At 38.4% G+C, this 22947-nt stretch overlaps 1 protein-coding gene across 11 annotated transcripts in view; it reads left to right on the top strand.

The window, feature by feature from the left end:
- Positions 1–21437: 21437 nt before the first annotated feature.
- The window catches only part of POT1 (protection of telomeres 1), a 66739-nt gene continuing 65229 nt past the window's right edge, over positions 21438–22947 (top strand). For 2 of the 11 annotated variants that reach the window (XR_010469583.1, XM_065048877.1), the window contains exon 1: positions 21438–21610. Coding sequence is in view for 5 of the 11 variants with exons in the window: in XM_065048877.1 (XP_064904949.1) it covers positions 21502–21610 (109 nt within the window). In the remaining 6 variants the exon portion in view is untranslated. Of the gene's footprint in view, positions 21611–22027; positions 22149–22785; positions 22941–22947 lie in introns of those variants that run through there. The other 9 variants (XM_065048875.1, XM_065048882.1, XM_065048884.1 and 6 more) reach the window with 8 other exon arrangements.

Raw genomic sequence — 22947 nt, 5'->3', positions numbered from 1 at the left:
CTTGTGCATCCATTTTGTTTATTCTGTCCAACAGCCAAAGAAGAAAGGAATGGACTGCAGTGATTGGATTTTTCAAGATGCTTTCAGTCAATGCTATAGGGTTCAGAGTCAGTGTTTCTTTTTCTTCCAACAACAACAACAACAAAAACAATAATCTAATGCAGCCTTCTTTTAACATGATGCCTTTGAAAATTTGGACTGAGAATTTTAGGCTGATTACTGAAACTCATAGAAAAGAATAAGGAACAAGGCAAAAGAAAAAAATAAGTCATTTGCTCATATAAAAATGACCAACAGCATTATTGGTAATGTACTGAAATATAACAGTGAAAATCCAATAAGGTCATAAAAAGATATGTTTAAATAACATTTAAGGCTTTAGCTAGCCCTCACAAGCCAGATGATAGAAGATTTTACATATTTTCTTCCTATGTGCTACTACTACTTCTCCAAATGGAAGCTGCAATATTTTAAGGTTTAATAGGCAGATACTATAATAAAATGCTTAAAGAATGGAGTCTAAAATGCTAATTTTGTATTCTCATGTTTTGTGTGAAGTGGGCCCCTACGCGCAATACACTTACGATGAGAGAGCTTCCTGACAAGAAAGATTTGCCTATTTTTTCGGAGGTAATCAAGAAACAAAGCAACAGTAGAACATTAGTACCATGCAACATTTCCAGCCCCTAGTCTGAGGAGAGCTACTTCTCTTAAAATATAATTATTAGTTATGATTAATCATGCTCCCATATAGCCTGGCTAGGATCATTGATTCACTTTAGAACTTTTCAGTTCGTTGTCTCAAAGGAGGTTATTTAAGGTAATAGCAAACAGGAGTGATGCTGAGATCAAGTGATGTCAAGATACTTAAACTGAAAGGGCTGCAATGCAAAAATATAATCAAGGCAAAAGGATAGTGTGCAAAATTTACATATTTGTTCTCACCCTTCAACAAAGAAATGCAATATAGCATCTGTCTTAAAATCTGCTTGCTGCTTCCATTAGCTTAGTCTGTTTATCCTTCAAAAATAAGTCTGTTGAACGATGACTCCATGCTTAGTTTTTATGATGAGCAATTTTTTTCATTTGTCATGCTACAGAAAATATTGCACATAGACACTGTAGTTATGGGATACACATTCACCCTTGTATTTATCCCATCCAAATTAAGGATCTCCAGATCCAAGGCAGATTATTCAGAAAACTCTGCTTCAGCCCAGTCTGTGCTACCACCACCAGCTGGCTGATCATTTAAACTACCAACTTATGTGACTGCTTAGAGTCTTCAAAAGCACACAAAACTTTAGTTTATGTTCCCATTGAAACAACAGTTATTTATCACTGAGTGCTGGGTGCTGACTTGATATAGATGCCTTTTTTTTTTAAGCATTTGGTAGCTAAAACAAAGAATTTTGTAATGATAAATTTCGGAAATAATAAGCCATTGGAACAGAATTCATCAGTTTTCATCTTGAAATGAAATGTCAGAAGCAGGATTTGGGAGGTGTTCCAGTCCAGATCCCTCAGCCCTCGTGATGTGGCTGAACAGTTTACTGGCAACCCAGCTGTCTAGGGGCATGAGCAGGTCTGCTATGTAACCTGTTGAATTAGCTTCACAAGCCTGGAATAGCCATTGAATTAACAAAGGTCCCCAAGACTAAATCCTATTCCTTGCTGAAACTATTGCTGGGGAACAGCAAGAGGCAGGCTGTTCCACAGGGTGGGCAAACCACAGCTAAGGTTAACCACAGCATCAGTGTCCTCACCAGCAGGGCACAAACCCATAGCATCTGAGCAGGGTGAGCAGAGCAGGGATATCCATCACAACGGGTTCCACCCACAGTGAACAGACCCAGCAAAGCTGAGGTAACAAGCTATGTCTAATGTCAGTCCATGAAATCTAACCAACAGCTTGGGGACAGCAGTGAATAGGGCTGGAGAGAGACGGGTAAGGCAAAGACTAGGGACCCAAGCTTGAGGTAAAATGGGGATCCATGGACAGGGTGAGTGGGTGAGTGCCCCAGGTGAGGCTCATCAGGGCATTAAGGCTACTTCACAAAGGGACTCGGGAGCCTCAGCAGGTGAGGCTCATCAGTGCATTAAGGCTACTTCACAAAGGGACTCAGGAGCCTCAGCAGAAGTGGTTTTCATTGCCAGCATGAGAAAAATGTTCTCAGCAGGGCCACTAAGCTGTCTTCTTACTTCTGTAGCAAAACATCCCAGTCTCATTAGAGTTAGAATTACCTTGGGTAACCGAGTGTGAAGGAAAAGTAAATGACTGTAGACAGACCCATAAAACTAAAGAAATAATTAAATAGGTCCTTGTGGATAAGTAGCATTGCAGAAAACAGAGCAATGGTTGAGCCTATTTATTACTTGGTAGATGGTGTTCTGACTTTATTGGAAGAATTAAACCTGCTTATTACATCTCCCTTTTTCAGTATTGATCCTGGTATCATAAAAAATAGTGCTTGGATTACGATGCCAACTGGTTCACAGGTAGGTAGAAAGTACACAAACCACATATTTCACATCTTCCTCTTGATGCAACAGCATTACCCATTATGCCTGTTTCATCCATGATTAGTGTTAGTTAAATTCAAAATTAATAAAACCCTCAAAGTACAGATAATCTTTTAATCTTGCCTTCTGATTGTAGTCCCTTGCTTTCTGTTCTATAATGCAATTAATAAATAACTAAGCTTTATGTTTGAAGTAACTGGTGGTTTTGCTGTCACTGCTTTATTTCAAAGCTACTCCAAGCTATTTCTTTGTATACCCTGTAGTCAGGATGTGCAATTGTCAACACTAGTAAGTCTTACAATCAAATGTTCCTGACAGATTTAAAAGAAAAAATGGCAAATTTTTCGACTGGCTGAATCAAGTTATTTATTTTATCAAAAAAAACCCTGATTATTATTCTTCACTGAATCCATGAATGGAAATGGAAAGACTGTTATAAAATTGATAAGCACAGGGAAGGATCATCAGCCCATCACAGTTTTCTCAGAAATATTACTGAGACTTTCTCAAAGGTGTTTATCAAACTAGTGGCCCAATCAGTATTAACAGATTCACTTGACATCCATATAGCACTGAAATGTTGCAAATAGTTGTGGTAGAGGAAATCTACACCTGACAAATATTCAAAATAGTTCAAGCTATATAGCAAGATTTTTCTGTTTATCAGGTTTCCTTCATTCTCTACTCCTTCTCCCAACTTTTATCCAGTCGGTGGCAGAGACATGTAAATACTTGCTCAATAATGGAATAACATGTGGAAGAATATTCTTTTCTCCGGCTTTGTCAGTTTTTTTCAACTATCTGACTATTTCTACTCTCTGTTTATCCTATATTTCATTTATCTTTATGCTACTGTGGCTACAAGAGTACCTCCAATGGTGAAAGAATATTACTATAGCAGCCTTAGTACTTGCAAAACAGTTTGAGTGCTAGAATAGCAGATTTGCTGTGTAAATTTGGATAACCTCAAGTTACTCTTACTCATTAGAAAAGTTTACCTGGCTCCTGGCTTACTAGCAGCATAGAAACAGAAATCTGGTTTTGAACATAGTTCACCAGAACTCAAGGGAAGCTGTTTGGGCCCAAATAGTTACTTATTGGTCTTAGTTTAGTCTCTGAGTATTATTTAATGCAGCTATACAAAATTTCTAAAAAGTAAACAGATAAAGAATAGGTTCTTCTGTTTCAACTGCTAGCTTTAATTTGGGATGTTGTGAGCTGGATCAACATCTCTCTGAACACATGCAAATTACTTTTCCATCAGGAAATCTGGTATAGCAAAAACCAAACCAAAACAAAAACACTAGTCCAGCCAGAAAGGCTTATAATAACTTACCTCTGCTCTTTAACAAAATCCTGATGTTTTCCCTTGAGGCAAATCAGAATTTTACAGCATGAGAATCCACAAATTACATTTTAAAAATCTGGTGTAAAATTCTGAGGCGATAGTTTTTCTTTTACTGGAAAAGAGAAGCCAAAGTCACTACTTTTTTTTAAGAGATCTGACCCTATTTTTTATTTTACAGTCATTAAAATTTCTGATTTTTTTACTAAGTCTGCTCCATCTGACTACGGATTTTTTTCCAAAAAATAGTTGATGCTGTTGCAGTTACCAAAGTTTGTCCTTAATATCAGCTATTATGAAATTTCCTACTGATTTCACAAGGATTGGTTATGTCAACAATATTAAATCTATGCATCTATGACAGCAGAGTTTAAAATAATGTAGTATATGAATTACTGTATGCCTTTAAGCACTTCTGCAGTTAATTTTATGCACTTCTTGCATTTTATGATGTTTTGTTGCGTATTGCATTTACAGGAAAGTCCATTGACAATTTTATTTCCAAAGCTTCAGTGTATGGCTTCTGGTGATTCATGAAGGACAAAAATATTAAATTCCTAGACCTAGGTAGTTGCAGAGAAAAGTTTAAACTTCTGAGATATAACACTTATGGCAACTTGAAGCAATAAAGAAACATTAACTTATTTTCTTAATGGGCCTTTCAATCAGATTCCTAAGCATGAAAGACCCAACTTACTTTTTCTGAATGCAGTCTCAGTAACTCTGGGTTGTAGATCAGAGGGAGTTTTATGGAAATCAAGCAAAAATTAAGGAAAAGAAAGACAAGACACCTGAGAATTATGCTAGTAAATTAAATTTATTGAGAGTGTTCCTGGGTCTTGAAACCAGCTGGCACAGAAAAGCCTGTTTCTATACTAGTAATCACTGTTATCATGGGAAATGGGGTGGTTGCAGGCAAACTATCTATTGGCAGCCCTCACTGGAACTTTCCAACTCTAGCATCGTGCCCAAGTATTCCGAGTGAGTTACTCATGGCACATGAAAAAATCATTCCCGAGACACTAGCTAAAAAGCTAAAAGCTCGCTAGTGTAGGTAGTTGTGTTCCAACACTCAGAAACAGCACTACACGTTGCATAAAGAGCTAGTAGTTTGTGCTGAGCATTAGGATTGCATTATATATATATATATATATATAATTTTAGATATTCATAAAATAAACATATAAAAATTTATGCTATGATAGCCATATAATGTGACAACAGCTCCTGTGGATTCCTATGTATATTACAGTCTCAAACACTGTGTCTACTCTCTAGAGACAGGTTCATATTGATTCAATTTTACGTCATGTCCTTACATTGGATTAATCTAATGCTATATTTACATATTCATTATTGATCTCACACATTGCTCTTCTGCCTCAAGTTACAGCTAACAATGCCCTGGCAAGGGAATCTGCTGCATTTTCACTGCAAAAACCTACAGAACACAGCACAGAAGTGAGACACAAAATGTCTGAAGTGCAACCATTCCTTTTGTCACATATTTTCTGACATTGCTTATAGCTCTGCCATTCTTCAAGAAAATCCTCTGGCTCACTATGTCATGATCACAGAGCACTCTCGAATTGGTTCAGCTGACCCTTCCACCATTCAGTAAAAAAGCACCTTACATGGGCAAAGCTGGAGTATATGGAGATGACAACCCTATTAACAGGCTCCACAGTAACTAAGCTGTGATAACATACAGCATCAGGGAATTTCTCCTGTCTAGGGACACTCTGTTGGTGTAAAGACAGCAAAAAAACGAGTATGCAAGAAGCACAGCTGGACTAGACAAAATTGTTCCCATGCAGTTACAACCACGCAGACCTGTTCTATTATGGCCAGCCTCTGGAAGGTATTTTGAGTGCACAGATCATGACCTCAAGCTGAGGAACCTTCTTGCAGGACACTACCAAACACTTCTTACTGGTAACAGAAAATAAAGAGAAGAATACTATGGCTCTTGTTGGCCAAAACCAGCCATGATCATCTCACATGGCTTTTTTTCAGATGGTTTAATTTTTGAGTGAACACTGTCTCAAAGCACAAGAAATTTTTGAAGGCTTTGTGAATAAACTGCTTCACAAATTGCAGGCTAGGACAAATGCCATGGACCCAAAGAAAGTCAAAAAACATCCTCATATTGTGAAGCATTTTTCATCTCGAGGACAGAACATCGGCTTTTGGGAATTTACAGATTTGCCAGGTGAAACAGTCAAATTGATTTCCAGAAAAGTGTTTTGAGCAAGAGTGGTTCTATTTGTCAAATTTGGTAGTTCTCTCTGTTGGCAGAGAAAATGTCAGGTATGGCAGCACAAATCAAACTACCTCAAGTAATGTTTGCATGCATGTAGTGAGAATAAAAAAGGTTTTGTTCTTACCCTGGGCTCTCTGACACGTAGCTGCCACAGCAGAGCCAAGCATGCTGGTTAGTGCTGAGACTGTGAGACAGGAGTAATTGTACAAAACATTGAAAGTCACATTTCTAGTCCTGCTTGTGACATAAATCCTCCAAGGACTATTGTGATTTTATGAATATCAATTACACATCTCTGCCCATGCAGTCAAGTAATCTCGAGCTCATACCTCTGCCAACAATTGAAAGAGTCCTGCTGCTTTGGCCAGCACCAAAAGACCACTTCCTGTCCTCTGAAGCAATGCCATATATGTTGTTCTGATAAGCAACAAATCTCCTTTGTCTTTGTTCAGAACCTGCTATTGTTATTCAGAAAAAGCCACCGCAGTTTTCAAAGAGCTGAACTACTCTCTCCACTTCATGCAAGAGATTAAATCAGTACACAAAACAGTAAAATAATTGAATCCCTCGAAATTTTTACTTCGCATCATGCAATGCTACTGTGAATAGACTATATTGTTTGGTGAAGGGCAATGATATGAAGGAAATTTAATTCCAGTTTAGAACTCCATAGAGCCAGAATTATTTCATGAGTTTGCATTTTTATTTTTCCTCTTAACTCTGTTTCTCCCTAGTAATTTAGATAGTTTTGCTTCTTTTAACTTGTGGGATCTGCTAAAACATGGCAAAAATCAATTTCACTAAAGTAACATAAGTCACATGTGTGAAAAGGAAACAGAAGAGAACTGTTAAGATCTAACCTATTTTTTTTTCTTTCCTGCCATATGTATTGTAACAGCTTAATACTCTGCTCTTCTCTGCAATAGGGAAATAAAAACAGCAAAAACTAGTAAGCATAAAACTTCAAAAGGATAAAAATATGAAAGGAATAAAGGCCTCAAGTTACTTATCCAGCCAGCAAAATGAGGGGATTTTTGCTCATCCAAGTGCTTACATGTTGTATCCTCATCATTTTTATAACACACAATGAGAGTTTATAGATATGAGCCAAATATTTCCTCAAGGGAAGCACTGAGTTTTCCTAGACCATTGAGATTTTTCTGAAATAAACCTTTGCTGCATGGCAAACTCTCAGATGTTGTTAGCTAATTTTTAATGAGGCCAGCCTGCTACCTTCTGAGTTCTTTTCTTTTGTTGAGATTTAAAAATATCTTACACTTTTTTCTAAATTAGTCACACTTGAAGCAATCGCCAGGGGTTTCCTTGCAGGTCTCTCAGAACAGGTTGCTTCACAGAAATGTTGACTTTATGAACTGTGAAAAGATTGGAGAAACTGACAAATTTGTCAAGCCTGAAATGGAATGTAAAGACAGGTGGTTTGATGCAGTAAATAATACGAAAGCTATTTCCAAGGAGCCTTTTGACAACCTGTCAGAACACTGGTTGGACAAGCATCAGGTAGCGTTATTCAAGAGCGAGACAGTGACAATGGTGAGGAAACTAATGTCATTTCAGCTTTGGATTCCACTTCTTGAGAATCAGTTGTCATATGATGGAAAATATCCTTCCTGTCACATTGTTTCTACGTGCCAGGACTCTACAAGCTGGTTGCTTAAGAGGTGCACATTCACAAGCGTAACTTCAGGCACAAGAGTCTAAACTATGCAGGTTTCTCCTTTCTCAGCCAGTGGTGAGAGACAGGCTATTCCACAGAGCCCTTCAGAGATCACAGATGAGGCTCCTTCCATGAAATCACTCAAAAATTGCTTGTCTCCTAGATTCTTGTCAGCGCACTTCTCTAGCCTGTTGAGGTCTCTCTGAGGGTAGGTGGCACAACCGTTGGCTGCTCCTTCCAGTATTGCATTATATTCAAACCCAATGAGAGTGTACTCTGTTCTGTTGTCCAGGCTATCAATGATGTATTGGCCCTAGCAGCAGCTCCTGGGGCACACCAGTAGCACCTGTCTTCCAGGAGGACTTTGTTCTGATGATTGGAACCCTTTGAGCCCAGGTCTCCAGGCAGCCTTTAGTCTACTCCACTATCCACTTATCCACTTATCCTGTACTTAATCAGCTTATCCTCAGAGACAAGCTAAGAAATAGAGTTGATAGCCTTACTAAAGTTGAGATAAACTGATCTCCTTTCAACTGCCAGCCAGTCATCTGTCACAAACACAAATTCACAGAATCACAGAATGTTAGGGATTGGAAGGGACCTCGAAAGATCATCTAGTCCAATCCCCCTGCCAGAGGAGGAACACCTAGATGAGGTTACACAGGAATGTGTCCAGGTGGGTTTCGAATGTCTCCGGAGAAGGAGACTCCACAACCTCCCTGAGCAGCCTGTTCCAGTGCTCTGTCACCCTTATTGAGAAGAAGTTTCTTCTCAAATTTAAGTGGAACCTATTGTGTTCCAATTTGAACCCATTACTCCTTGTCCTATCATTGGTTGTCACAAAGAAAAGCCTGTCTCCGTCTTCGTGACACTCACCCTTTATATATCTGTAAACATTAATAAGGTCACCCTTCAGTCTCCTCCAAGCTCAAGAGCCCCAGCTCCCTCAGCCTTTCCTCATAAGGGAGATGCTCCACTCCCTTAATCATTTTTGTTGCCTAAAGGGTTACCCAGTCTGCAGGTATGTAGGGATCATGACCATGGCTTCTCAGAATTCCATAATAGACAAGGACATGGAGGCTTTATCCTCCAAACTTCCCTACTTTATTGCAGAGTACCACAAGTACTACAAAAATCACCAGTAGCTAGTATAACTGTGCTTAATAAAGAAAAAAATACATACAGATATTGAGCTATTACAAATTATTAGCACAAATCAGTAATACAGTATCAATCAATGGTATAGCACCATCAGTAACAGTAACAATCAATAATAGCAGTAATCAACAGTATAGCAACAATTAATTGTATCGCAACAATTAACGGTATAGCAACAATCAGCAGAATAGCGACAACCAATATAATAGCAAGAAGCAATAACAGCAACAGCCAAGGAGGTATATACAATTACAGGTTATTAAAAACATCATCAGTGAAGCAAACTTATCAGCAATATAACATTCATGTTCATAGACTTATGAAAAAATACTTATATGGATATATAATACCCACATCAACCAAACCACCTCAGAGAGGGAAACAACTATCCCAGAGGTGGAAGGACAAACTGAACCAACTGAGGAGTGTGGGCCTAGAGCGGGACCAACAGAATGACAGTCTCACTGCAAAGCTGATCCATGTCATGGAACCTGGAGTCAGTTAGGCATCCCCAGTGAGAGATCTTGTAGAGAGTTTGTGCAGAAAATTCAGCTGGTTTAGAAACACGAAAGTATGTACAGCATGGGAAGTTCTCAGAGAGGGGCTCCACTTCGTGTAAACATCAACTCATTCTTATATCATAGAGACCTAAGATGACAACAGGACACCACCACTTAGAGCAGCAGTGCAATTTTTTTTTTTCACCTAGAGCAGTGAACAGATGATTATGTTTTCTGTTCTCTCAGGCCATTTTTTATTTTTCCAGACTGTTTTCCTGTCCTTACAGTTAGAACAAGACAACCGCAATTATTGATCCTTACTTTCTGAGGATATTTTCCCTTTTTTGTGGAAAATTGTGAACAACTTTCAGCAGTATTTAAAAATAATGTAATTATAACTGCATTGATTTAAAGGAAAAGCATTACATCAGACTCATATCCCCATCTGATGCGCTCTGATGTTTCACAAGACCTATCAATCACTTACATCCTTTGGTTTTTGTAAAGGCCTTATAAAATTTTAAAGTCTACTGTAGGGTTACTTCTGCTTAGTTATCAATAAACCTAAGAACTAATTGTTAGTCTCCTCTTTCTTAGAGTTCTTAATCATCCTGGTTTATGCCCTGAAGGAGATGGCATAGATTTACAGTAAGTCATAGATGTTTAGACAAATAGTAAAATGTTAAGTTTATATTTTATCTTTTTAATAGCCTTCTTTTTTCTTGTCCTGTTCCTTTTCTATCTTGTTTTCCACTTCATTTCTTCATATCACCTTTCTCTGGTTTTCTATGTAGATAACCTATGACAGTTAAATAACTCATATTAGGATTGTTCATGACATTCCATAAATAGTCCTTAATTTCTGGAATGTCATTCTATAGGGAGTCCATATCAATTCTGATAGGGTTACATGCAACACCTATTGATATCCATGGAAGCTATGCTTTGTGATACATTATCATTTGAGGCAGTACTGATAAAATTTTCATTTTACCAGTACCACCTGATAAACATTTCCAGAACAATCTGATTCCTGACATGTATATAAGTAGACTTTTAATATTCCGAACTGTGTGGACACTTTTAAGATCCAGCTGGACAGGGTGCTGGGCTATCTTGTCTATGCTGTGCTTTGCCAAGAATAGTTGGACCACATGATCCTTGTGATTCCTTCCAATCTGTTATTCTATTGTATGATTCTATGATACTTTGTTTTGCAAGCACATCATATGGAAAATCACTCTGTATTTCAGTGATTATTAAGGTTAGAGTAAGATTATGCTAGTAAACATACTACCAATCAATCAATGTTGTATTATTATCATCTTGCCTATGAACTTCATGATTGTCATCTCTGCATCTTCCCACTTGTGAGATGTGCCAAAAGGCAGCACCACCATCCTAAGAAAACTCTGTAGAAAGCCCCCTCTATAGAGAGGTCAGAGGCACTGGCCCACAGAACACAGAAACTGTTATCTCCTTGTTTTCTTCTGATCCCAAGAGTTTCATAAAAGGGCTATAAAGAAGGAGAGGTGAGAAAAAAGCAGTTAACAGATAGTGATGGCATTTTCAGAATTTAAGCGATGTACAAACTAATTACCTTTAATCACTACTGCTGTCTGGTTTTTTGCCTTTTTTTTTTTTTTAATTATCTTTGTGATTTTTACTATAATTTAGCCAAATACATTAGCCGTGGGATATTTGAATCCTCTGGAGTGGTTATTGGATGTTTCTCCAATGAAGGTAATGACCTACACTGTTCATTATTATCCTTTTCTTTTTAATCTTGTCTACCACAGCTCATGCCTTCTGGCTTTCTTTCCCTCCTGACTTTTTCTTCCATGTGGAGACTGGCTTCTGCCAGACCAACAGGAAAATGGACAGATGACTCACTAAGAATTGGACTGTGACCTTGGCAACAGTTAATTTGCTGCTGTGCTAAAACTACATCTTTCAGGCTGACCTTATTACCTCACTGGCCTTCTCTTGCCTTCTAGTGGTTGAAAGCACTTACTGTCAGCAGCTGTTGCTCTCTTCAAGACAATTTGGTGTTAGTTCCTGATATAGCTGCTCCTTGCTACAGTAATAAGCCTAATGAAAAAGAAAATTTTCTCACCTTAAGAAAAATTTATAGCTGGATGTCAATACAAATGATAAATTATCTTTGTCAAAGCACAGCAATTTCCATTGAATGTAACATAAGTCATACTAACAGCTGTAAAATACACAGTTTATATATTATTTATCTAAATTAAAAACCATGAGGCAGGCTGAGAAGGCAGGAATGATGAAAGCTGATGAGAGCATGCAGAACTTCAAATTTCTTATGATTCTATTCAGTTCTTAAAGAGTGATGACGGGATATGGATTTTCTGTCTGAAAAGGCAATGTGGATAAAAGTTTCTGTGTTGGTGTGGCAAGGTTTTGGTAGTGGGGAGTTGTAGTGGGGGACTGTGTGGAAGATGGTCAGGGCCTGGCCTGTCCTATGCTGGACAAGGCCAGTTCCAGATAGCTCTGGACCCACTGCAAGCCAAAGCTGAGTTTGGAGGTGGGTGTTGCCTCTCTAAAAACATATCTAAGAAAGGCCAGAATATGCCAGAGAATGGAGGGGGAACATGGAGAGAAGGAGGGAACAGAGAAAGGAGTAGAGAATCAGAGGGAAACAACAAGAGAAGAGTGAGGTCAGAGGGGCAGGAGGTGCACCATGGCAGAGTGGATAATCCTGATAGGACAGAACCCATGGAATACCTGTGGAGGAAAAGAGGAAAAGAGCAAAGAAGCAGCAACAAACAGAAACCACTGTGTCCTGAATGCAAACACCAGCAACCCTCCACCATTGCCGTTCTTTGTCCCACTGAAGGCACCAAGCGTAACCTGCAGAGATACCAATGGGGTAGGAGGGGTGTCTGATTAAGTGAGCCTGGTAAAAACGAGTGTGTTTTTGCTAAATGTTTTAATGCTTTTTCTTGTTCTGGTTTTTGTTTCTTAATACCCAAAAAAGCAACTAAATATTTCTATTAATTTGCAATAAATTAATGTCCCCAAGTCAAGTCTGTTCCGCCTGCCACAGTAATTGGTAAGTGTCTTTATCAACAATCCACAAGATGTCTTGCTCCTGTTCTATTTTCTCCCCATCATGCTGAGGGTGGGGAAAGTGAGTGAGCAGCTGGGTGGAGACTTGGCTGCCAGCCAGGGCCAACCCACCACAGACTTTCTGGTAATTATCTCTTTGGTAATGTTGCTGACGTCTTCAGTAGTCTGTAGTCTTAAAAATAAATTAACCTGGTGTAGAAGAATCCACCTGTCTAAACCACAGAGAAGCTAAAACTCCTGCAATCCTCACTGCTCTAAGTACCTGAGATAGCTTCACATCTGAGAAGACATATTCAGACATAGAGTGTTTAATCAATTGTAGTGTTGTCCTGTGCACTGAATCACACAAAAGATTTACATGAAACTACCAAAGAATACTCCTGTTCACTGAGACTGAGACCAACATGATCTACACGACTATTCCTAATATGTCTTGTTGAAGAAATGTCCTGTTTTCTTGGAAAATGTCTTCTTGGAAATCCTCTCTAGAGGTATGAATTATATCAACATTAATAATCATATGCAAATAAATTGATCTTCTCTATTTGTATTAGCAAGGGTTGCAAGCTGGAAACTTGGTGTGCTATTATGCTCCTTCATGCTTGACTGCTTTGTTAAAGACGCAGAAATCAGTACGAGGAGCCTTTGTCCACATTCAGTGTAAATGTAGCATTCAACTGCAATTTTTCAAAATAATTAGATGCTTGGTTGAGCATCTAGTTTTAGCCAATTCAGCTGAATGCATGTGTAATTATGATATATCGGAAAACATTGTTTACAATGTTTACTCGTTTTTGCCAGTAATCAAATTATCAATTAAATTTTTAAATTTGGTTTTGAAACCACTTAGCACTTCTTAGATTTTTATGAGTTATTTAAAAGATGACAATCAAACCAATAACATTAAAACACACAAACCAGAAAACTGAATGACACTGTCAACATACAAAAAAGAACAAAGAACTAATGCAGCATGAAAATGTGGCAATGAACAATCATGCAAGATTGTGTAGAATAGACCTAAATGACAGCTTTTAAGCACGTATTAACTACATCCAATCAAATGCAATGAACATACACTAAGCCACAAAAAAGCAACAAATCGTAAATATTTATTTCACAGTCTGCATATGAACAGACTTCCATCCTTGGCTAGCAATTGCTTTGGGTTCATGTAAACAGGTTAGAATACTGCTGTCTGAGAAAAATATAGCTTTAAGAAGTGAATAAAGTTAAAGTAAGTAAAAGTTTCAAACCAAATCTTGTAGAACCACAGAAAAATAGAGTTGAAATGACCTTTAGAAGGTATCTTGTCCATCCATCTACTCTGAGACAGATCAGCTATTTAAACTTTTATACTTTATTAACCTGGTCCAAAAATATCGATTCAGCAACACAGATTTCAGGAAAATTATTCCATGCCTCTACATTATTTTTTTTCTCAGAAAGTCTGTCCTGTTGTCTAATATGAATAATTCATTTTGGAATTTAAGCTTATTAATTCATTTATGTACCATGGATACACAGAAGCAATTATTTCTTCTTTGTTTTTATTTTTTATACACCACATGACTCCACATGAGAAAAACATACTCTTTACTTCAGGCTAAATAACCCCAGGTCTTTCCAGCTGGTTTTGGAGATCATGTTTCCTAAGCCTTTCATCATTCTTGCTGATGTCCTTCAGAACCTCTCCAACTGACCTATGTTTTTTAAGGTTTTTTAAAGTTAACTAAACACATTACTTCAGTTTATCAGAGCTCTTGAGCAGAAAGGTCATCTTATGCAAATGTATCTTACATGTTATTTATGTAATTTGTTCTTTTTCAGAACAGAATGACATGGCCGACTCGCAATCAGCTTGTGATTCACGTCTTTTTTCCTAAGAACTGCCACTTAGCTCATTGTTTACCCTCATGTATTTATGCAGTTGACCATTTTTGCTTAAGTGCAGTACCTTTTGCTTCTCCTTGTTGACTGCATCTTATTTTTTAAAACCTTTTTTTTTTCAATTTGACAAAATGCTTTTGTAGTACAACAAAGAATCAACATCCTCAGTATATGATACTATCTAAGAGTCTTCAGACACCATGCTTCCCAGGTGTGCTGTATTTTAGAGACCATGGCAACAACTCCATTGCCAAGGCTGTAAGAGCACATAATTCTGAAGGTCCTGAATGTCTGTTCTGACACTTTTATGGAAATTGAGCTCAAGCAGCACCTCTCAAGAGCTCAGTAGTCTGTTAAATAAGGTCTTTTATCACAACTGGAAAATCCTTATTTCTGCAAAATTCCACATGGCTTTAAGTCCCATTGAAGTCCACAAGAACATAAGACATCAGGTCCCACACAGGTGCACTCAGAAAAAATGGTCACTAATGGATGAAATCACAAGCACTTTTGAGTTAAGCAAACTCTAGAAGTAATGATGAGTGCAAAATCATCACTAAACTGTTACATTAGATGCTATCGCACAGGTCAGAAGCTTTTCTTTTCCTTCCCCCTTATTCAGTTGCTGAGACATACTTTTTCATTTCAGTTATGGTCAAGAAACAAATGGCATATTTTGGCTCCGTTTGAATATTTTGGCTGTTTTCATATGAAGATGTTTATGCTTACCATGTTTTGGAAAAAGCTGTTTCTGTTTTCCTGTAACACAGAATCTTCAAAAACCAATCATCTAGCCTAAGAAAATAAGCAGATGAAAACATTTTAAAGACAAACATCTTCAAAGTCATAAAAGTTTTAAAATAAGGTTGTCTGTCATTCATGGTAGGACAACTTCTCTTCAGTTTTTCACAGAACACTGAAGCTAAAGAGGTTAAGAGCACTGGATGCCTGATGCTTTAGCTTCAGGGTACCCAAAACCACTTAAGGCCCTTTGAGTGAAAACCTGAATTAAGGACATATTTGAAAACATTCAGGATATCTCAAAACAGGAGGTAAACATGACTAGTGATAAAATTCTATTTAAGCCTTAGGTCTTTTCCCTCCTTTATTTACTTAGTTTTGATTTTCATTTAATTTTCTATTTTACTTTTATCTTACTGAAAGTCAAAAGAAATATATAACTAAAAAAATACACTGATGCAAAGCCAAAGTGAGAATTAAACATAAAAAAGCAAGGAAAAAAAAACCCAACACACACACAAACTAAACAAACCAAATGGGGATATAGATATAGATATAGATATAGATACAGATGTAGATGTAGATATAGATATAGATATATATAAAGAATAATCCCACTACAGTCCATGAAGATAGAATTATCAGAATTAAGCCCTAAGAGCTAAAGATTTTTCAAGAAAAAAAAAAAAAAAGCTTTTTTAGGTATCTGGTATATACTAAAACGTGTATTTTCTTAAATTCCAATTAATTTCATGTATTGAAGTTTTCTCCAGGCTGGAGAATGCAACCATGTCTAGAAAACTGGCACCATTATCATACTAGTGAAAGCTCAGGAACTGAGTAGGAATAGGCTTCCCAGTATACACCTCTTCCCAAGTCTCCTGTTGCTTCCTGATATATTTTTTTTGTCTCAAAGTATGTATCAATTAACTGCAGTTCTAATTGTCTCAGTGTATTTTGACTGTAAAACTAGTGGGGTGCAGACTGTTTTTTTTTGTCTGCCATTGCATTGTTAAACACAAAAGGATTCCAGTTCATGATGGCATCTACAAAAGGATTCCAGTTCATGATGGCATCTACAGATTTCCACAGGGAGGACAATGATGCCTGTGATAATAAACACAGTTAGACTTTCATTCCTGAAACTGAAGAAATAGAATTTTCCAAGTAAACTGGTTCATAAAGAATTATATTTTTAAAAAATGGAAAAAAACAAACAAACAAACCCTCATGCTTTAGTATATAGCATAGAAAAGCAATTGCTCCACTTAATGAAAACAACAGAACAAGAAATACTTTACTATTTTACAAATAATACTGAAATAGCTCTTACAGAAATAGTTCTATTTGTCTGTGCTCACACAACAGCATCCTTTAATAAGCTCTTTTAATGACTTTCTTGAAAATATATGCCTAGGTTCCTGTCCACTGTTGTCTACAACAGAAGCACACTTCCCAAAATTCACATGCATTGAATGGACATACAAACAAATGTTCCAACAGTTAGTACAAGCACTTAAAAGATTCATCATCTCAGGGATACAATTTTATTTTCAATTACCTTGTACCTATGAATGTTGTACTTTTCTTGCAGATATCTCTGGTTTCATTCCTCTATTTGCAACAAAAGATACCATGCTTCTGAAGCGCTAGGGTTTCTTTTCATTATTTGACTCCCAGGATACGTGTCACACTAACACATCAAACTCTTTGGGAAATTATACAAATTATATTTATTTTTGCAGTAACCTTCTTAGCCAGTATAAACTTAGAAGCATCACTGAATGAAGCACAAACTGCTATATCTAGTCAGACATCTGAGGTTTTAGAATAAAGAACAATATTTCAACATTCTTAGAGGTAGGGAATATTTCATTTAAAATATAGGACAAATATTATGCAAAGACATAACAAACATCCGTTATTGTTCATTTCTATAGAAAGCTTTTGGATAGTTGTCTCATTAGAAAACAAAATCCTATTGCTAAGCAAATTAGCTAAGAACACAACCACAGAGCAAGCATACTTAGTGAGTGTATTAAATTTAGAAAAGAAAAATGTGTCATTTAAAAAAAAAGAAGCAGACTTAATACTGGCAAACAAAAATGTAATCTGCAGTATCTGTAATGATTTGATGAATAAGAAATCCTTGAAACCAATGAAATGACTAACATTGACTTCAAACAGCTTTGGGTCAGGTTCCAAAATTTAAGCTAACTGTAATAACTCTTTATATTCTATTAACATCCATCTTACTAATGCTCAGAACCACAGTAAGTTTTCAAGAAGCCATTAAGCACAAAAACTATTCCTTTGTGAGAGTCTCCATGTATAATTTACTGTCTTATTTTACAAGAAAACTTGGAGGTCTTCAGACATATTTCTGAGTTGCTGAATCACTGAATTGGCAAGAGCAGAGATGCCTCCAGAATCACAGCAGTTGAGACCTTTTTCACACTCTTGCCTACATTCAGTCTCTTGCTTTTCTCTGGATCCTCTCCCATTTCTTTTGCTTATCTCCTAAATATAGGAGAAAATTGTCTCCTGCCCAGAATGATCCTGTCTTCACCCACCACTCCATCAGTGAGTTCTTCAGAGTTGGCTTCCTCTGATCAGGGAGCCAGTCATGCATCTGCTCTGCGAGTGAGCTACTGAAATGCCAGCAATAGCCTGTGGAAGTGTTCTGCGACATCTATAACCTATACCTATAGTACAGCCTATAACCTATACAATTTGGTCTAATAAAGGGTTTATCCTCCCCTGCAAATCTTGCTTCTAAATTATCATAATGTACCCACTAAAAACCCATTCAATGTGTGTTCTATTTAATTTACATTCACATAAGCTGTATGTATATGTGAGCTTCAATTATATAGAACACTAATATAGTACAAATAATGAAGAATTACTCATTTTAATACTCCATATATACTTATTTCGAAAGACAGAGATAACAAAAATTCATGGATCTGACAGTCCTTCACAGAAAAAAAATCATCTAAGCACAGCACTTTGTAGTAAGAAGCATGCTATAATCATATGTTTTCTTATTGATTCATTGCACAATAACTACATTTATAAAGATGCAAGTAGTATGCATTCTTGGAAACCATCTAGAAATTATTAAACATTTATACTGTCATCATGTCAGTAATTTTAATAAATCTGGACTTTTATCTTCTATTAGCTTCTATTTACAAGCAACACATCATTTCAGATGTACTGCAAAGGTTCTCTGTCCCGTAACCGACTGAATTTGGCCTGTATCTGTAAAAGTCTACCAAAAAATAAAGTGCTGTACCAAAAGCAAAGTTGAAGGAACAGAAAGGGGCTGCCTTTTAGCTGTGGAGATATTTGGAAATAGTTTTACCATAGCTCTCAAATGAGATGAAAGCTGATCCTTTTTGAGAGCTGCACTATTTAGAATCTGAGCATATCTGTCCTTCAAATTTCACATTGTAGAAGCAGCCCATGAAGTATTTCATGCTGAACTTGGAAAACATTATACCAGGGCAGCTGCTAATGGAGACGGCCCATATTCCTACAGGCCAATTCTCTTGCTCTTGTTTACTAAGATATCCAAGGAAAGCGAGGTCCAACATCTAGACTTTTCAATGTTGCTAATGGACTTGACTGTCATTGGTATGTGTGTTTTTCAAAGTATATTTGAAAATCTTGCCCAGTATTTTCAAATAGCTCAAAAAAACTTGAAAAAAAAAAAAGAAAGAAAGAAAAAAAAGAGCTTGAGGCTAGTTTCCCAAACCCTTTTTAGTGTCCTGCCTCACGAAGAGACAGTCTTCAGGAGCTTCTGAGAGCAGGTGTTGATTTAATGCATAAGGTTTTTATTTCTGAAAGCTTTGATGCAACGTCTTATGTTACAGATATTTTCAACACACAGGGGGGAACTTTTGGTCTTGCTGAAGTGATTGGAAAGTTTTCATTATTCTCAGTGGGGTGAAAATTTCAGTTGTATTTGGGGATTTCAAGAAATCCTAAACCATTCAGGTGCACGGGCATCAGTTACCTGTGGACTCTCTTTGCAACTTCCCCATTTCAAAACACATGTTCAAGAAAAAAGGCCACCATGTTGCTGGGTTTGTGGTTTTTGTTCGTTTGTTGTTGTTGTTTTTCCTCTGCAGAGGACATACAGCACATACTTAATGAAACATCAAAAATCACCTTCTGATGTAATGTAATTCAATATATTGTTCATCTAAGTTCTCCTATTGACTGTAATATTCTGCTGGCAGAAACTGGCTAATTTCTTGAAGAAAAATGAATAAGTGAAGATGAACACGACTATCATTTAAAAAACAGTATTAGAAATTCAAGAAAACCAGATTTCAGTCCAAATTTATGATAGACCTAACAGCAGTTCTGCTGACACATAAAGCTGGGATCTATCTTTTTTATCAAAATTCTGCTTATATACAGCTTCTCCTTCATTTTTTTCCTTTGATTGTATAGAGAACAGCACATACAAAACTCAAAGTCCTCTAGGTTTGAGGTGACTTTATAAAATAATTTTATAGTAAATTGAGAAAAGGTAGCTGGGAACAGAAGCAGCAGACTATGAGAAGTATGATGAGAAGATCAAGTAACCATTTCAAATACTCAGGAGTGCAACTTGCTGTTTCTAAATTATTTTAATTTAATTCATTTACAATGTGTAAGTTTTCCATGATTTCACTTCACCATAATTAAAATTGCTAAGCAGATCTTATACAGACATGGAAAAAGACACAGAAGAGAAAAGAGAAGCACATCAGCAGGTTAAAGCAGAATTCCCTCACTTTTCGCTCTTCTGAATTTTCCAGAGTTTTTTTGACTCAATGATAAGGGACTCTGAAAATGTTTAATTCCTGATTGTGTCTTTCACTGCTTTATCAACTATTTTTGCTGATAAATTTTTGTGATTAAAACTGTTGTTTTCAAAATACGGATTTAAAAACATGAAGTCATAAGAGAGGACAGACAATATTCCGCCAGAAATGCTCACTTGACAGAACTTAATAGTCTAAAAATAAGGTTGATTTCTCCAGAACTTTTGATGGAAATAAGGAATGTGGGGAAATGACACTGATCTTCTCAGCCTATCTGCTCTGTTGTAGTTGGCTCTTCAGATGGCCAGATTAGTCTTCCAGGTAATCAGGCATGCTTAAATTCCCAGTTCCACCTTAACTCTGTCAGTTATTTTTATCAAGGTTGTATGACAAGGTCTTAGTAATATAACCAAGCATGCTACATTAATGCTCAATAGAAGGTATAAGTTTAAAATGTATTGAAAACAGTCAAAGAAACCTTTTCCAGAAAAGGCTGTCAACAATGAAAACGAGTACAAAACATGTCAGTGAACCCCTCCCAGAGGCTTCCTGAACACCGATGGGTTTGAGTTCCAACTTTTGAATCGAATTTGGATTCACATTGGAGCTAGAACACTTCAGAGACTTAACTAAAACAGTTACAAAATAGGGGGGCAGTTGTGAGGGAAAAGATTTAAAGGCAAAAAAAAAAAAAGCAGCAGAAAATGATTTCCACTGGGACTTTTCAAGTCACTAAGTGATGAGAAACAAGAAAAGGAAAGCTGTCCCAGATATCCAGGACTGCAGAGATAAGAGAGAGCAAGCGCACAGGCTGGCAGAAGACAGATCTCTGAGGGACTGGAGAAAGCAAGCTCAAGTCTCTAAAGGAAAAAGCCTTGCTGTTGCAATGTTGAGCCATGTATGCTGTAGTTTTGTATTGTTAAGCAATGCAAATGAGACCTTGGCATGTGTCAACTTGCAGCAAACATCAGCAAGCCCGAGGGACCCTGTGTCTCTGACAATGACGAATTCAGCTTTTCAAAGCTTGGCCTGATGCCTCCTGCCATTTAAACACCACCAGCAGCAAGCCGCGGGCTTTTTATCCGTTATTTAACCCTCTGAAGGTGACAGCTTTTAAGTGCGTTTGAACGGGTAACGGCATCCACGTTTTACGGGTCACCAAATGTCGGGCCGGTCCCTGCGTGTACTGCCTAGCCCCTTCTATGAGGGCTGGGAGGCGGCGCTGCCCCGGGCCTCCCCAGACCCACCGGCAGCCCGAGCCTCGCTGAGGAAAGGCCGAGAGGAGGCCGCCCTCGGGGCCGGGCCAGCCCATGGGGCGGGACTGCACCGCCATGGCCGCGGGTGGCGGCCGCGGGGACACTTTGTATCCCGCTCTTTTCCCTCTGCCGCCACCAGCTGGCCCCGCCTCTCCCCGCCCCTGCCCGCGCAGCCCGTGCAGGCACAGGGCACCGCCCCCACCGGCCGGAAGGGCGGGCGTGAGGCTGGCGCGTATGCGCGGCCCGCCCGGGCGTGCCCAGTGGGTGTCAGGCGCGTGGTGCGGGCGGAAGTGGGGCTGGCGGTTTCCTCAGCGCGCGCTCCCCGCCCCGGGCTCGGACACAGGTACAGGGGCCCGCGGGCCGCACCCGCCCCTCGGGCGGTGTGTGGTGCCGCAGGGCGGCATGGCGGGGTGCGCTGTCCCCTCCGTAGGGCTGCAGGTAGCTGGGCGGCTGTCTCGGCTGTGGAAGAGGGGTCTCTTGGCCTCAGGGCCGCCGGCACTGCGGGCGGGCAGAGCCCCTGCCCTCGGTTGTGGGACTCTGGCGCTTTGCCAGGCCTGGCTTTCCTCTGCCAGACCTGCAGTTACCCTGCGCCGGCCTTCCCTCCCTCAGCCAACCCGCCTGAGTCCCTGCTCTGACAAACACAGCGCTTTGCGGATTAGTTCTGGTTTTTTTCTTTATAGGCACTAAGTGTACTGAAAATCAGATTTTGTTGTTAGTATGCCTGTGCTCATACATCTAAACTCTTGGTTTTAAAGATCCCAGCTTCTTGCAGTTGCTGAATTGACTCTGGAGTGATTCTTTCTAGCCCTGACTTCCTCAGATCTCTTTGTTGTGCAGTGGGTTTCTGCAGCTGAGGTACTACAGTTGGGATAATTGACAGTGTAAGAATTCATTTTCTTCGGGTAGCATTTCATTGTGGCCTCTTTTGCATGATATCAGATTAGTACATTTTAATCTGAAATTAATAAAGGAGGTGGGGTTTTGTTAAGAATTCCAGTTGTATTATTGTGAAAGTAAGTACCAGCTGTGTTATGAGTAAGAATGGTCTGGGACAGATTTCCAGAGCATGAAGTGCCTGAAGATCTGTAACAGCAGCAAGCTGAAGTCTTGCAACTAAGGGAATAAGACATGTCACATGGCTTTCTGTTTTAGTTAGCTGACATGGTGTTTTCTCCTGAGAATTATCAAGGAAACTGCAAGTTACAAGATTAGATTGTTACAAAAATTCCAGACAACAGACGCTGTTCTTCATGAATGGTCTTGATTTCGTTAAAACTGGTGTATGATAAAAGGTTTCTCTTGTGACTGATTGCAGGGTGAGTTAATAGTAGCTCTGTACAGTATGTTTTGTTCCATGGTGTTCCTGTTCATTTTTATGAGAAACTATATAACAAGTGTATGGCTATGTCTATGTATGTCTGCACATTTAAAGTGAGGCATTACCTATTTAATAATTATTTTGGCTTTTCACAATTAGCCCAAATATTGTGCTGACTAGTGTTTGTGTTTACAGGGGCTTCAGAAATCTTCCATTTTGACTGACCGCATCAATAAGATGGTGATACTCTTGACTGTTCCTTCATTCTTTGTGAAACTTTGTTGGGGTTTCCTCCAGAGGCCCCCACTATCATGTATTTTATTCTCTGATCTGGAGAATGAGTTTGTGTCTCTCTGTGAGTA

Source organism: Columba livia, chromosome 1 (genome assembly GCF_036013475.1).
Source record: "Columba livia isolate bColLiv1 breed racing homer chromosome 1, bColLiv1.pat.W.v2, whole genome shotgun sequence".
Taxonomy (NCBI): domain Eukaryota; kingdom Metazoa; phylum Chordata; class Aves; order Columbiformes; family Columbidae; genus Columba; species Columba livia.
The sequence above is the reverse complement of the archived record's forward strand: the minus strand, read 5'-3'. Positions and strand labels throughout refer to the sequence as shown.